This window comes from Colias croceus, chromosome 21 (assembly GCF_905220415.1).
Source record: "Colias croceus chromosome 21, ilColCroc2.1".
In the NCBI taxonomy this organism is placed as follows: domain Eukaryota; kingdom Metazoa; phylum Arthropoda; class Insecta; order Lepidoptera; family Pieridae; genus Colias; species Colias croceus.
In genome coordinates, this window is record NC_059557.1 from 416,824 (window position 1) to 434,068 (window position 17,245).

The 17,245-nt window shown below is 34.1% G+C and overlaps 1 protein-coding gene across 1 annotated transcript; it reads right to left on the reverse strand.

Moving 5' to 3' along the window:
• Nucleotides 1–252: 252 nt before the first annotated feature.
• Nucleotides 253–1,251, reverse strand: LOC123701524. Its single transcript, XM_045649029.1, has one exon. It carries the CDS (start codon nt 1,249–1,251, stop codon nt 253–255), a length of 999 nt encoding a protein of 332 aa, XP_045504985.1.
• Between the last annotated feature and the right edge of the window lie 15,994 nt (nt 1,252–17,245).

A 17,245-nucleotide genomic window follows, 5' to 3' on the forward strand; every position in this document is an offset into this window, starting at 1 on the left:
TCTATCTCTACGTATCACTTGATATCTATTATCAAAAATTTCACTCGAGAGAACAGTATTATTTAACCAAGTTTCACAAATACATATGATGTCATAACTATTAATCAAAATGGAATTAGAAATTTCTATGGTTTTACTCTTCATACCACGTATATTCTGATAATAAATTGAGAAAGCCATTATCAAAAACCAGAAAAAAATAACTAAGAAACAAGTTAATCTAAAAAAAAAAAGATAAAAATATTAATTTAACTAATGCATTAAATCTAAACTTTTACTGTCCTTAATGAATATATATTGCGATCCGGGGTCTTTTCTCACAAATATGCGGCCACTACGAACCCAAACGAATTTGTACGATAACTCCTTAGCTCTCATTCTTGCTGCAATGTGTAGAGCCTGATTTTGAGGAGACAAGTGCTCTGATATATAAACGGGCTTCTTTTCACCGGCCAGACCAAATAAGGCAGTATTGAGTTTATTATCAGGATTTGCTTTATTATATCTATAGACAGCGGAGTAAAATTCATCTCGTCGTCTCTCGCTGTTAAATTGCACAATAATTGTACGAGGAACATTCGTGTTTTTGTTCTGTTTAGCCACACGGTTACACTTCACGACATCACCATCAGCAATTTTGTGTCCAACAATAGAAGCGCACTGCTGTATTAAGTTAAGGACATTTTCAGATGGGTGCTCAGGAACACCTTTTATTTCCAAATTTTTGTCCCTAAGACTTTGTTCTATTTTGTTAAGTCGGTCAGACAATTCATGGACAGATGATTTTAGAGCATCATTTTCAGATTTTAATTGCTTGTTATCCTTCGACAAAGACTTTATATTTTCACGCATCTCATCGTTCATATCGCTCAAAAAAGAAACAGATTTACGAAGTTCCAAGAGCTCTTCCTTAAAGGTGACCAATTCCTTCTTTAATACTTGGGATAGCAAAGATGGTATTTCAAGCCTAAGGGAATCGAGAAGTTGATCCTTCAAAGAACCGCCTACTTGATCAGTTGGACTTACAATCGATTGAGGTCCTGAGGGAGGTACCTTAACTTCCAGAACTTTTGTGTGAGTCGGACGACGGGCTGTGACAAAGTTAGGAGAAATGCTATCCTCATCGCTACACGACACCTCAGCACCAGTATCCGACTTTAACGAACGTACAGGAGTGTTGGAATTATCTCCCTTGGGACGCTTATTTCTACATGCTTGACAGGTCCAACTCTTCTTGTGCTCTTTAGTCATAGAATTTAAGAAACGCCTTTCAGATATGTTTGCGCACAGAATGTCATATATCTTTTCACATAGGCTACATTGTATGAAGTGTTTCCCGGAGATTGGGTTCAAACATCCAGCACAGGACAAATTATTATTTTTAGACGCCATTTATTTTATCTTATATGTCTATAAGATAAACAAGACTTATGTATTCTGATTACAAATAACTTGATGAAATTCAATAAATAATAAAAGATCAAATTTTTAAATCGTTAGTCTCTGTGAGGCACACGCGTATGTTTTACCACTCGACGTATCGGAAAGTTCCTTAATCTTTGACGAGCGATGAGTAAACGACGACACTGGGGCTATGCGTGCGATAATCACCCGTCCGCACTAGCAATAACGGTGGCGTTCGCATACACAATGAATCACACTTTTTCTTCGTACCGTCAGATGATATTTTGTTGCACTAATTACTTTGAAATTGTTAAACGAAAGAAACACTTTATTTCTTCAATTGCACAGAAACAGAGTTAGTTTTAATTTTTAATGTTACTAGAACTTTCGAAATAAACAAAGTTTTACACTGGCTAACTTGAATTTGATTATTTAAACTATTATTTATCACAGAACAACAAACTTGCGAAGTTAACAGTTTACCGGTTGGGCCAAAGATGAAATGAAGAATGCCCAAGAAACACCAAAATATTTAAGAAATTATTTCCTTCAATGCAAAAAGCATCAGCATTTGAAGCGTGTATAATTCCAAAACTGTGAGTCAACTAAAAGCTCGCTTCCATAAACACCTTATACATTATTTATTTGCGAAGTGCTTTCCAATACCGCCATCGGAAACGACTTTTATACCCTTTATACGAATTTTGACGAAAAATTTACATGTGGTTTATGTGGCTGCATGATTAAATGACTGCGATTTCACGGGTATCGGAGGGTATCGGAATTTGTTTTAATTGGCATTGGTATTATATAATAATCCGTTTTTATACAACGTTAATTAAAATATTGATATTTAATAACATTATGAGATGAATGAATTCGGTATCGTAACATGTTTTTTGTTATCGGATATTTTTACCTACATTATTTTAATTATTTGCATACATCATATGTTACATAGATATATTCTAGCCTTATATAAATGACTAGATTTCTGCCCGCGGCTTCGCCCGCGTTTGCAAAGAAAAACCCGCATAGTTCCCGTTCCCGTGGGATTTCCGGGATAAAAACTATCCTATGTGTTAATCCAAGTTACCCTCTATATGTGTGCTAAATTTCATTGTAATCGGTTTAGTAGTTTTTACGTGAAAGAGTAACAAACATCCATACATCCATACATCCAAACATACAAACTTTCACCTTTATAATACATATTAGATATTTTTGTAAAAATAGCTCTACAAATTGCACGTGTAGCTTGTAAAATAACATACTAAGTATATAACCTGCAAACATTTCTCTTCTAGAAAGAGAATTGTATGAATGGTAATCAAACCTCAAATTCTCGTCTTGGGAAACATTCTTCAGCGCTGTAGCACGTAACAAATAACTCGTGAGCTATGGCAGCTCTGTAAGAAATATTGTACACTAGCTTCCGCCCGCGACTCCGTCCGCGCGGAAAAATTAAGATTTATTTTTTTTCTACGTATTTTTACGGGATAAAAAGTATCCTATTTTACGTCCTTATAATAAGGTATAATTATACCAAGTTTCATCGAAATCGAACCATTAGTTTTCACGTGATGTCTTCACATACAGACAGACAGACAAAAATTTTTTTAATCACATATTTGGAATTGGTATCGATCCAGTAACACCCCCTGCTATTTATTTCTTCAATATTTTCAATGTACAGAATTGACCCTTCTACAGATTTATTATATGTATAGATTACTATTGAGTTACATATGTACCTACTTACTAGGTATCTATAAAACACCTCTAACCTCACCTTATATGCGATTTTTTCTACCCCTTTTTGAATACATTTTTGATGCAATTTGTATCGCAATGGTATTGTATATGTATGATAATAACTAGACATCGGATTATATGCATTTGCATATTTGCATATGCAAATGCATAAAACTCTCTTATTACGGCGTTAGTGCATATTTTAGCCTTTTTCCCCAATCGTGCATATTTCGTGCATAAATCGTTAAGTAGCGGGAGTTTTGATTGGTCGACTAACCTTTATTAGCCAATCAGAACGCTCAGCGAATAAACAAACCCTATTTTGGCATGGTAAAATGGCAAAAAATTACAAAATGGGCTCCATTTTAAGTAAATTTTGAGCCATTCAAAATAGGGCTAGATTACCCTTTTGGGGCTAAAAACGTAAAACACGGTTGAATTCCAAAAAAGGGCTAGATTTAGCCCGGAAAGATCTAAGGTGGCAACACTGGGCTCGCGGGTGACAAACGTCACAAATTTGCGCTCGAAAATTTGGTAAAAATGCTTAATTGTATATTGACACAAAAACTATACTCAATTTCAAGAAAATTTCAATGTTTTTGTACGATCTTTGATTTAAATATATAAAAATAATAGATAGATAGGTTTTTTTGATTTATATGTGCATATTTTAGGCATATCAGTCGTTTTTAGTGCATATTTCGGCCTTTTTTAGTGCATATTTGCATGCATATTTTGGAATTTTGTTAGTGCATATAATCCGATGTCTAATAATAACGAATTCAAGGACGGTATTGATAAAGTGGTAATTTAATACAAATAAGTCTAGCCTTAGCTATAAGATGCTTTTCCATCAATAATGTGCGAGTATGTGTAGCGAAAATGTGTTTGTAAATTGCAATAATATCGCTTCATTTAGTTTGAAGTTTGAAGTGTTTAGCTTTTGAAGCGATATTATTGGTTATTTTCAAACACATTCCTCGCTACACGTTCTCGCACATTAAAGGTGGAAAAGTACCCTTATGCTAGCAAATACTTAATTATAAACATCACTGACTTTCAGCTTAAACCGCTTGAATTTGTAATTAACATCAATATCGATTCCTGAAAGTGTAAATATAACATCATTTTCGATTTAACTACGTTTCAGTTCCCTTAACTTGTATGCGCCTTTGAGCCGTCACTTCTTAACACTTTTAAAGTACTTACTACTTATCTACATCTTGCAGCACAAAAGTTGATAATGGTAATTCGATTAACACAAAAGACAAAACTCATTCCTATCGGTAAAGGCATTAAGTTCCTCTAAGTTTGTTAATAAATGTAATTCTGTTTGAGATTCTCGCTTTCAATTCTTCTTTATTACCAGACCTTATCTAACTTTGGACCTAGTACTGCTTGTCTTAACTAGATCTCACGCACGGTTATGACATAGATCTTGTTAGGTCTTTGCCAAATTGACGAGATTAGGTTTTATATAACCTATTATTTCGAGGTAAATCTGAGGCTTATTTATAGAACTTATCTATGACGTTATCTCGACTCTCGTGGCTTTTACCCGGATCTAATCAAATCGAATGTCTTATTCATTAGCGCCAAAAACAGTTATTTCTGTAGGGTCTGCACATAAATAGAAGAATCGGTTGTTGTTACTCGAAAGAACAGTCAGCGCATTTAACTCTAGTCTCTACCTTTGTGTAAACTTTTAAATGTCGTTCTTTAAATTAAATTACTGAGAAAGGTTACAAGTTAAATTAATTTTAAAATATTTGGTTGGTTTAAAATTCATTTAACGTTCTCTAGTTGAATAATTCTACACATTCATTTATTATCTTCAAGATAATCTTTAAAAGTGTAATAAGCTGCATAATCGGCACATAAATCATACATTTCATTACAATAATTCATTCACTTAACTATTACAAATAGGATTATGAGATAATATTCCGTAATTCGTTACAAGTGATTTACGGCTTATAATAAATCTTTTGCGTAAATTTCACGTAATTAAATTTGGAGGTTTCGAGTTTCGACTCTCGAATAGCGTAGAAATTATATCTGGAATTTGTTTCTTAGATGATATATTTTCAACCACTATGTGTGTGGCAGTCATGGTAAAGGTTAGAATTAAAAAAATTTAAAGTGATTATAAATTATTTGACCTTTGATTCAAAGTTTTAAGTCATATACCTACCAACTTAGAAATAAAAAAAGGGAATGTTATCAAACTTGCTCTACATTTACGTAGGTACTTTAACTTATGAGAACCTAGTGGTCTCAATTGGAACTAAAATATTACTTTTAATAAACACTTTACCTACGTATAAATAACGGATTATTTTTATCTATACTAATATTATAAAGCTGAAGAGTTTGTTTGTTTGAAAGCGCTAATCTCGGGAACTACTGGTCCGATTTGAAAAATTATTTCGGTGTTAGATAGCCCATTTATCGGCTATAGGCCATATATTTTCGCTACGACCAACAGGAGTGGAGCCACGGGGGTGAAACCGCGCGGAGCAGCTAGTCTATACATAGGTATAATAAATCTGTGGAAGGGTCAATTCTGTACATTGAAAATATTGAAAAAATAAATACCAGGGGGTGTTACTGGATCGATACCAAACCCAAATATGTGATTATAAAAATTTTTGTCTGTCTGTCTGTCTGTCTGTATGTGAAGGCATCACGTGAAAACTAACGGTTCGATTTCGATGAAACTTGGTATAATTATACCTTATTATCCTGGCCGTAAAATAGGATACTTTTTATCCTGGAAAAATACGTAGAAAAAAATTAATCTTAATTTTTCAGTTTTATCCATAGACGTTGTTCTGTAGAACCGCGAACACACGTTGCGTATTATTATAGGATTATAGGCCTAGCCGTATTTGGGCCAATAGATTTATAAGATGTCATTTTCAGAGTTATAGCCACAGCAAATTAGATTCAGAATCGTCGATCAGATCGAATAATTCGTGTAGTTTTGAAAGTTACTACAGTTATTCCTAAAGGTGTCCCGATGAATATACTAAAAGCCCTCGAGGGAGGGACACAAGCCTGCGGTGGGGGAGGGGGGGAAAGGTCTCTTTTTCAAGGTTTTGACTTGTAACTCGAAAATTATTCATAATATCTGTTTAGTGACTTCTACATTAATTATTAACATTAAATTGCCTATAAATTACGTCTGAACATTTTTACCGTACGATCAATACTTTAGGAGATACATAGTACTTAAGGTGATAAAAATAAGAAACAACATCGTTATAGGTACTTGGAAAGGAAGGAAGGAAAGGTTGGAAGGTTAGGCTTGAAAGGCTTGGAAGGTTAGGAAAAGTGGAAACCAAAATATTTTCCTCCCAAGAACTTCAAAAACATTCATTTTGTGATTCTATTCTCTTTCTGCATAGTTTCAGTGGGTGTGATACAACCTCAGCTATTTACAGGAAGGGAAAAACATCAATTATCAAGATTTTTGATCAAAAGCCGTCACTAAAGGAAACAGCAACTGTATTTTATGACCCAACGTCAACTCAGGAGGTTATAGCAGAAGCCGGAGAAAAAATGTTTCTTGCAGTATACCGAGCGCCCTGTACTCAGTCTGAGATCAACAGACATCGATTCACAGTTTTTCTGAAATCTTGTACCAAGCCCAAACCGGATCTTTCTTCCCTCCCCCCTACCAAAGGGTCAGCAAAATATCACGCCTACAGAGTATTCCATCAAGTACAGGAGTGGCTTGGGAACCAACTGCCTCCTGAAATATGGGGTTGGAAGCGAAGAGTCGATGGATACTTAGAACCAATCACAACCTTGGATCCTCCTGCTCCTGAAGCGTTGTTAAATTCAATTTTTTGCCGATGTAAAAGTGGATGTTCCGGAAAATGCAGTTGCCGAAAAGCGGGCATTATGTGTAGTCTTATCTGTAACGGCTGCCTAGGAGCTTGTACTAATGGACCCCCTATCGATGTTAGTGATAAAGATGACGAAGATGAAACACAATTTGACTAATAAGTCGGCATACTCGTGCAAAAAAAGATGTTATTTCTTTTTATAATTAAAATTTGTAAAACTATGTTGTTTCTTATTTTGCTTACCTTTAATACTCTGTATCTCCTAAAGTATTGATCGTACAGTAAAAATGTTGAGACGTAATTTATAGGAAATTTAATGTAGATAATTAATGTAGAAGTCACTAAAGAGATATTATGAAAAAAATTTCGAGTTACAAGCAAAAACCTTGAAAAAGAGACCTTTCCCCCCCTCCCCCGCCGCCGGCTTGTGTCCCTCCCTCGGGGGCTTTTAGTATATTCATCTGGACATCTTTAGGAATAACTGTAGCAACTTTCAAAACTACACGAATTATTCGATCTGAATAAATTAATTTTCCCATACTATTACTCAAAATGGAGAAATAAACCATCCACGCGAAGACCGACATCCGCGCGGACGGAGTCGCGGGCGGAAGCTAGTGTTTAATAATTGTATAGGATTAGATCAATACAATCAAACAAAATTTTCAGCTGTATATTATTAATTTATTAGTATAATTATTTTATTTTCTCTAAACGAGACGTATTTTAGCTTTATATTTTAAAATATATAATATGTGAGGTTGCTTTTCGCTCACTTGCACTCGTTACCGCGTGACAGCCTTTTCCAATACAAATTTCCGCCCTATATTTCACCCTTTTTGAATTTTGCTTTTGCGATCAAAAATATTCTATATCACAGCAGAAATATCCGGCATATTTTATCACTTATTATTTTTAAATATGTAACATAATACAGGATAACATTAGTTCATAATTCTGATTGTGTTGTTTTATATAAACATGCCATCATAAAGCACATTCAATGGTATCTTTTGTTTAATACCCCAAATTTTATTTTTAAATTTAAAAGTAGGTTAGTACTTATACGTGACTAAAGCAAACTCGGAGTTGGCACCATGTACCATAAACTATACATAAAAACGTAAACCGACTCAAATATAAAATAAAATTGTAATTTATATACTCAAATGAAAACAAAAAGACGTGTAGACTTTGTTTTCACACAAAGCAGTAACGAGGCTATAATAGAATCAATCATAATATGAAATGCAGTAAAAACTATGTTTATAGACGTTTCCATTTTATTGCAAATAAAAATCCTGCAGATGAGAGAAATGTTTTGTAAATCGAATTTCAAATAAAAAAACTCCCATTTCACGAGACTGTTTAGGTACACAATACACAGTCATTGAGCTATTTAATTCAATTGTATTATTTTACGTATAATTATTGCACGCCTCATAAGCGAAGCGTTGAGGTGGGTACTACTGTCACTTCGCGCAAAACATCTGATTTTTCAAACTTAAAATGTCTTTATGTATCATACATTGCACTTGTAAGATAATACATACACACACATATTAAGAAAAAACACTATTTTTAACATTCATGATATTTTTGATGTCATTTTTGTTATTTAAACTAGTTAAAAAACAGTTTAAAAAAGTTCTGTCTTGGACGTCCGTGTGTCTGTATGTGCGGAGGATTTTCTTGTTAACACGATAGCGACCGAAGTACTTTACTAATCGAGTCTTTTTTTTCTCTTACGCTTGAGTATGCTCAGGAATAGAACCCTTTCATTTTTCAGGGTCTGATTCGATGTGGTTTAATTGTTATTAAATAAACAAAAAAAATATCGACTTTTTTGTTATATTTATAGTGTACTCAAAATTCACCATTATAAACTCGATTCTTTATACTATAAGCCAAGGTTTAAAAAAATAAGTTGGTAGTCAGTCCCTTAAACCTGCGCAGTTTCACATCTAGGTGGGGCCACAAGAAAAATAGCTCAATTATTACGGTACCGCTTTCTTTACTTTTCCAACTATTTTGAGACAGTACAAGAGCATTGGCACATGAGAACAAGTGTATCTACATACTTATATTATATACACCTTTATAAATAATCAATTTTATTGTAAAGGATGAGATTATGAGGCGTGCACTTTTGGATTTTCCAAATTATTTTTTGTTTTTATCTATACTAATATTATAAAGCTGAAGAGTTTGTTTGTTTGAACGCGCTAATTTCAGGAACTAAGTACTGGTCTGTTAAATAGTTTTCATACATTTAAGTCGGGTACCTTTCTTGTGTCAATACGTATTGAGAAACGCTCCGTCGAACATAATTAATTTAAAAAGTAATAAGTGTAAATATTGTGTTAAATCCGTGTTCATCACAAAGGACTTACCTTCAGTGTATCACTATCTAAAAAGTTTTAATAATTCACAGTGGTAAACACAAACTTAAGCTACAAATTGTGTTGAATGTTACTGACTTTTCTCGAATACCCACAAGTTGAGAACATAATATTATCAACCGGGAGCATTTATTAGTGTGCTTTTTTACAAAAATCGGTAAAACACCGAAGTATTGGAGCATTTATTACTGTGCTACTTTGACTTTTGTTTTTTTTTTTATTTTTCAACTTAAATTTACATGATGGTGGCCTGCTCAGCGTGTAATGTGAATATTTTAGTAACCCAAAAAAGAATTAAATGCACCAATGGAAACTGCCATCACCTATATCATCAGGATTGTGTCAAGTTTAATGAAACAACTGGTGTACGTTCAAAATGGGTGTGCCCTGTCTGCGTGGCTTCCAGACCCAAGGTGGGAGACAACTCCAATACCCCCGTTCACGGCAAGGTTCCTAGAGATTTGATGACAACGCCAGTAAGCTCCGTGCCGACGACCTCAGACAATGACACGGTGATATTAGAAATTCGCAAGCTCCGTGATGAAATGAATTCAAAATTCGAAAATCAAGAAAAATGTCTTAATAAATATAACTCCACGCTTATCAAAGTCCAACAAGACTTAAAGGATCTTGGCTCTCAATTTTCTTTAATACGAGAAGAATTGGATGAAGCCATAAAATCAATAAAATTTTTATCAGACGCACACGACGACCAAATAAAAATAAATGAACACACTGAAAGTTCTCTTTCGAAAATTCTTGACGAGAACTCATTTCTCAGGTCTGAATTAAATTTATTAAATACAAAAATGGCTCAGCTAGAACAATCCAGTAGAGACAACAATTTGGAAATTCAATGTGTCCCTGAACAACGAAATGAAAATCTTCTTAACATTATAAACAAAATAGCAAGCACAGTTAAATATGATCTAAAAGACACTTACATCGCGGGTTTCCACAGAGTGGCTAAGCTAGATTCTGAATCAAAACGCCCACGCAATATTATACTGAAAATGAACAACCAACGTACCCGAGATGATTTCCTAGCCGCCATAAAAACCTTTAACCGCCAAAACGGAGAGAAATTAAACACATCTCTTATTGGCCTTGCTGGTGCTAAGTCACCAATATTCATCTCGGAGCATCTCAGCCCTGCCAATAAACAACTTCACGCTGCCACTAGACTTGCTGCTAAAGAAAAGAAATACGACTTCATTTGGATAAGGAATGCCCGCATTTTTATTCGTAAGGATATCAAATCAGAAGCAAAGTGGGTAAAAAATTTAGATTTTCTGAAAACCTTGTAAACTTTAGCAACAACTTAATATTTATAAATATTTTCTTTTAACTGTATTTATTTTAAAATTCACTCTCAAATGTTATTACCAAAATGTACGAGGCCTCAGAACCAAAACCGAAGAATTTTATAAGTCTATATTGTTAAATAACTACGATGTAATAATTTTAACCGAAACGTGGCTTAACAGTAGTGTATTTGACCATGAACTTTTTGACCAACGTTATAATGTTTTCAGACGAGATAGATCGTCAACTTCTTCTAGTGAGCATAAACGAGATGGAGGTGGTGTCTTAGTTGCAGTAAATAACCGTTTTCGTGTTATAAGAAATTTCAATTGGGAATCAGCATGCGAAGACCTTTGGCTTTCATTAAAAATTAATAATAGCTTTTTAATACACATATGCGCTGTTTACATACCTTCACCTGTTAACTCGTCGTACCTCGAAACATTTTTAAATAATACTACTCAAATCATACATAATGACGTGAACTCTCAGCGCTCTTCCACTTTTCTGATAGGTGATTTTAATCTATGGGAATTAGTTTGGCAACGCGATCGTGATTTAAACTACCTAACAACGTCTTCCAATTGTAGTTCACTCAGTACATAATATTTCCTCGATTCCCTTGCATTTAACAATTTACAACAATGCAATGCTGTCGCGAATTCAAATGACCGTATTCTCGATTTAGTTTTAGCCAGCGAGCCGTCGCATGTCAACGTCTATAACGCTGATTTACCTTTAGTTTCGATCGATGCGCATCATCCCGCTCTTAAAATTATTATAGAAAATCCTTCTCAACGTCATTTGAAACCAAATAGCGACATTGTTTTATATGATTTCTATAAGTGCAATTATGAAGTCATAAATTTCGAACTGGAACAAGTTGACTGGACTTCCCAATGGATAAACGCCTCCAATTGACGAAATGGTCACAACTTTCTATGATATTGTATTAAATATTATTAAAAGTAATACTCCAGTACGCAAACTACGCAATGAAAAATATCCAACATGGTTTAGTCGCCCCTTAATAAAATCTCTTAAAGAAAAAGCTAAGTTTCATTCAAAATACCTAAAATATGGGAATCTCAGAGACAAGCTCCAGTTTGATTTGCTTCGAAGGCGATGTAAGGACATGCTAGACCACTGCTACTCAGAATTTAAAAATCACGCGGCTGATCATTTACGTCATCGTCCTAAGCATTTTTGGAAATTCTTTAAGGATAAAATGAGCAACTGCACAAATTTACCACATGAAATGGTTTTTAATAATACGGTTGTTAAAGGTGGTCAAGAAATATGTAATGCTTTCTCAGATTTTTTTCAATCAGTATATTCTTATTCATCGAATTCAACGTCTTTTTCCATAAATATGCATGATGCAGATACAGACAGTGGTGTCGCCCCTTTTAGCACGTTGGTAATATCTGAAAAAGAAGTGTTAAATCGCTTAAAACTCTTAGATGCCAATAAAGGCCCAGGACCCGATGCAATACCACCAATATTCTATAAAAATTGTGCCAAAGGCCTATACATACCACTTACTCTAATCTTTAACGAATCATTAAAATTAAGCTTCTTCCCATCTACTTGGAAACTCGCACACTTAACTCCGATTCACAAAGCAGGCTCATTAAACGAAATTGCCCAATACCGACCTATCTCGATTCTAAGTACACCTGGAAAAGTTCTAGAAGACATAGTAAATACTAAACTTTTGGCCCACATTAAATGTAAAATTGATCAAAACCAACACGGGTTTCTGCCCCGTAAATCAACAAACACAAATCTTGTAGGTTATGTATCTGATATAGCTGAAGCTCTTGATAAGAATCTCGAGGTGCATGCTGTGTACACCGATTTCAGAAAGGCGTTCGACTTAGTAAATCATGATCTTCTATTACATAAGCTCTCAAATATGGGGATACACGGATCCTTATTAAGATGGTGCGAGTCATATTTACGCAACCGCTCCCAGCTTGTCTCAATCCGAGGTTTTAAATCCACCCCCTATACTATTCCATCGGGAATACCGCAGGGCTCCCATCTCGGTCCTCTCTTCTTTTTAATCTTTGTTAACGACCTCCCGCGTGTAATACAATCCAACTATAGAATGTACGCTGATGATTTAAAAGTTTATAGAACGATTAAGGATAAAACAGATGTTAACATACTTCAATCAGATCTTAATAATATACAAAAATGGTGTACAAATAATCACATGTGCTTAAATATTAATAAATGCTATCACATAACATTTTCTAGAAAGAAAATTCGAACACCTGTTACTTACCAAATCAATAATTTACCACTCACGGAAGTGAGCTTTATCCGTGACCTAGGCGTTATCATGGATAGTTCTTTAAGTTTTAGAATCCATTACGATCATATTGTCAAAAAAGCTTCACAATTATCGGGCTTCGTCACGAGACAAATGAGATTCCTGAAACAACCTCAACTTACCATTTTAATTTATAGCACCCTCGTTCGTGGAATACTAGAGTATTGTTCAGCTGTCTGGAGCCCTAGTTACCAAGTCCATTCCGATAGAATTGAAAGAGTCCAGAAACGTTTTTTGTACCATCTTAGTTACTCAGACCATAAATGTAGGGTTTTAACTTCCTATGACCAGCGTCTGTCGTACTTTAACTTGAGTGGTTTACATACACGCAGGAAAGTAGCGGATATATTATTTCTTTATAAGGTTCTACATGGGGAAGCAGATTGTCCTGATGTCTTGGAGCGCATTTGTCTCTCAATTCCGCGTATCACTACTCGTTTACATAACAGATTATGTTTTCTGCCACCTTTAAGTAAAACTAATCTTGGTCAACATGCACCTCTGTTTCGAATGTGCACCTATGCAAATAGTATCCGATCAGAAATAGATATATTTAGTGGTTCTCTGGTCTCAATTAGGAATAAATTATTAAATTTAATCAAATAAATACATAGTTATCATAATTATTGTTACATAGATAAGGTATCCAATTAAAATTTGTAAATTTGCATGCTGTGTCTACATCCAGAAGGTTATAAATCAACTGCATGATAGTACATAATTAATAGAATAAATCAGAAACATTTTTGTAACCAGTTTTGTAGACCAATAATAAAAATAAAAAAAAAAAAAAAAAAAAAAAAAAAATAGCCCATTTATCGAGGAAGGCTATAAATCTAATATCATTACGCTAAGACCAACATGTGCGGAGCCACGCGGGTGAAACCGTGAAGCGCAGCTAGTAAATAATCTTCAGATATCACATCATAAAACTTCATAATTCTGGATATACCTCATAATGCCGTCTAATCCGAACTAAAACTAACTTTCAGAACAAAAACTCAACAACGGATAAACTTACTATACTTAATAGTTTTGTTTTGTGAACATGTATTATTTTACAGATATAATATAGAATAATAATATTATTTCACTAACTTATATAGTATCTTGCAGAACGATAGGATATTTTTGTATGCTATTTTTAGAGCCAAAATGAAAGAAAAAGCCGGGATATGCAAGTAGAGGGACAGAGAGTAGAGTAATCCAGATAGATAAGTCAAGGATATACCTAATGCTGCCTATAATTTTCTGGGATAATTAATTACCCATGCCTTTTACCTAATATTATGACCCTTTTCTACATCATTCTGCTGTGTACGTGTGATGTATTCTATAGCATAAAATAGATAAAGTTTATATGACATATGAGTATTATTTCTTATTCATTAAGGTCTATAGATTCAATAGCATATCTACCTAATGCATTTGTGTTATTGACAAATGTAAATTCAATATTGTACAAACCGGAATTCCAGGAATTCACCACAAATCTCATAATACTAACCTGATCAACTATAAAGTTATTAGTTATACTTTAATACCTTTTTAATTCGATAGTTATTGAACTGATTGTGACATTGTGTAAGTGCGTATAGATACTTACCTAATAATGTGAAAAGCTTCGAATAAATAATATTTTTAATAAAAAATATCCGCCTTTCATTCATTCTGTAGAAAGGTGATAGACCGTACCTGTATGATGACCTAACAAGAACTAAATTTATCCTGGCCTATTTCAATTTTTCCAACATAGAGAGGTTATGAAAATGTGTGTCCAAAATATTAAACTGTATGTTTAATTGTTAAGCTTTTGTATCTCCAGAAATTGATTTAATACAGGATTGCAAGTAAAACTAATGATTCAAATTGTCTGTAATTTAATCAATTATGAATTTTATGACAAAAATAGTGCTTCAAATATAGTGCTGCTGTTACATTTTATCCAACATCCGCTTGAAAGTTTTTAAAAAGACGCTGGCATTTTTCGCCCATGCGACCAATTCGTCGTCGACGTTAGATCGACGACCGTCGTACTCGCTGCTTCTGTGTCTGACGCCTTAAATGCAGAAACAATGATTATTTTTTGTTTTTCTTTTTCATGAGATATTTGTTACACTAAGTATGTATTAGTAAATGAAATAGATACTATCTATCGTTTTTATATACACTGTTAAACATAAATGAGAAAGGAAATATGTTGTTATTCGATAAAGATTAGGATTTTTACAAACGAGAAACTTAAAAACTACTCAACCGATTTTGCAAATTTTTTCCCAGCCCAAAGTTACTTTATTCTTCGCCATAATATTGTAGTAGTGTACCTATTCTGTCTATTTCTTTAAGTTTTACTTATAAACTAATATTACGTTGTCGCGCTGGTCTCCTCAACTCCTGCTGGAACTGCTGCGAGGCCCGTCTCCAGATGCGATGCAGGTCTTCAGCCACGGGTGACCTGGACAGTTGCTGCGCGAGCTCCTGGATGTCATCCATGTTTGCAGTTAACAAAATGTATGATTGGCTCATTTGAAGAAATATAAAAAATGCTGCAATGTGAGATAATTAATAAGTAAACGATGAAAGAATTGTTCAAAGTTTTGTTTAAAATAGGAGACACTTACTTGAAATTATCGCAGCGCTTATCATTTTTTGTATACAATCCAACTAGGTATGTGTATAAACAAATAAGCTGTTTTATTACAGTTTTTTATAATAAGGTGGTATTAGTAATAAGGTGCGTGAAATTAATGGCATCGCATACTAAATAAAGAGGTAATAACGTAGGTAGTAATAATTTTAATCATATGGGAGACATGCATAGAGTTTATATATATCATAATTCTAAATTTCAATTTCAACATTAGAATTCTGATAGGTTTTGTTTTTGGTCGATTTTTGTATAAATACGGATATTGTGTGCAAAATAAAATGATTACGATCAGTATCGTCTTTGAGTTCACAACCCCTCTACAGTTCTCTACAATCATATTAATATGTTTATTTTCCTAAGAGAGTGTGCCTACGAATATATTGTTTACGTCAGCAATGGTTTAGCTACAGTAAGAACTAGGTACTTAGGTACTTTCAATACTACGATATACTGAAGCTGGGAGGTAGAGGACCTAGAGGGCTATGTGTGACTGTAGGTACCTAATCTTGCCTTAGAATTTAGCCAATAACAGCCCTAAGGTGGATTCCCACGGCTTGATTTCTTCACAGATCCGACCGCGCCAGACCAGACCACAAGCCGTGGGTATCGACAGGCATTATCGGATGCGCCGATACCCACGGCCTGTGGTCTGCTCTGGCGCGGTTGGATCTGTGAAGAAATCAGGCCGTGGGAACCCACCTTTAGAATATCTCATTTACATTAATTATCACTAGACTTAATAATTTTAAATAATTTCTCACACAACGCTACTACTCGTTTTGCAAAACATCTCTTTTATGTTAGTAGACCATACAATTTACCATTTGCGGCGAGTAAGACTGTATCTAAAGACTTATTTCCGTTAGCTACAATTTAAAAAAAAATTATATAAAGGCTGTAACCAAAGTAATGTTCAGGCATAAAATGTAATTGCAGGCTTTATTATAAATATAACAAACAGCCTCAAGAAGAATTGTGTACGCTATATCTTCAAAAAATAAATCGCAAAATTAATCGCAAAATGTGTTGGTAAGCGCATAACTCGAGGACAACTGAACCGATTTCGTTAATTCTTTTTTTATTACATTTCTTGAAGTACGAGGATGGTTCTTATGGAGAGAAAACGTAAAAATGTACCACGGGCGAAGCCGGGGTGGACCGCTAGTTCTTAATAAAAATATTATAAAATAAAGGGAGCCATTGTTGCAATAATCTTTTTTTATAGAATTATTGAAAAAGGCTCATTTATTAGTTATAGATTGTTGAATCGAATCGAAATATTTATATATAAGAACTATTTCTAGTAAGAACACAGTAAAAATTATATTTTTGAGTTTAGGAAAGTGCAGAAAAGTGAGATAATATTTTACAGTGTGCACCCGTTTTATTTTTCAAATTGACACTGGCAAAAAGACATTGCCCATTGCCACATATCAAAGAAAAAAAAGTATCTGACTTCCTGACACTTGACAGTGACATTGGCAGAAATAAGCCGAAATTTATTGATTTGTTGTAGTATAATGTATAATAGGGC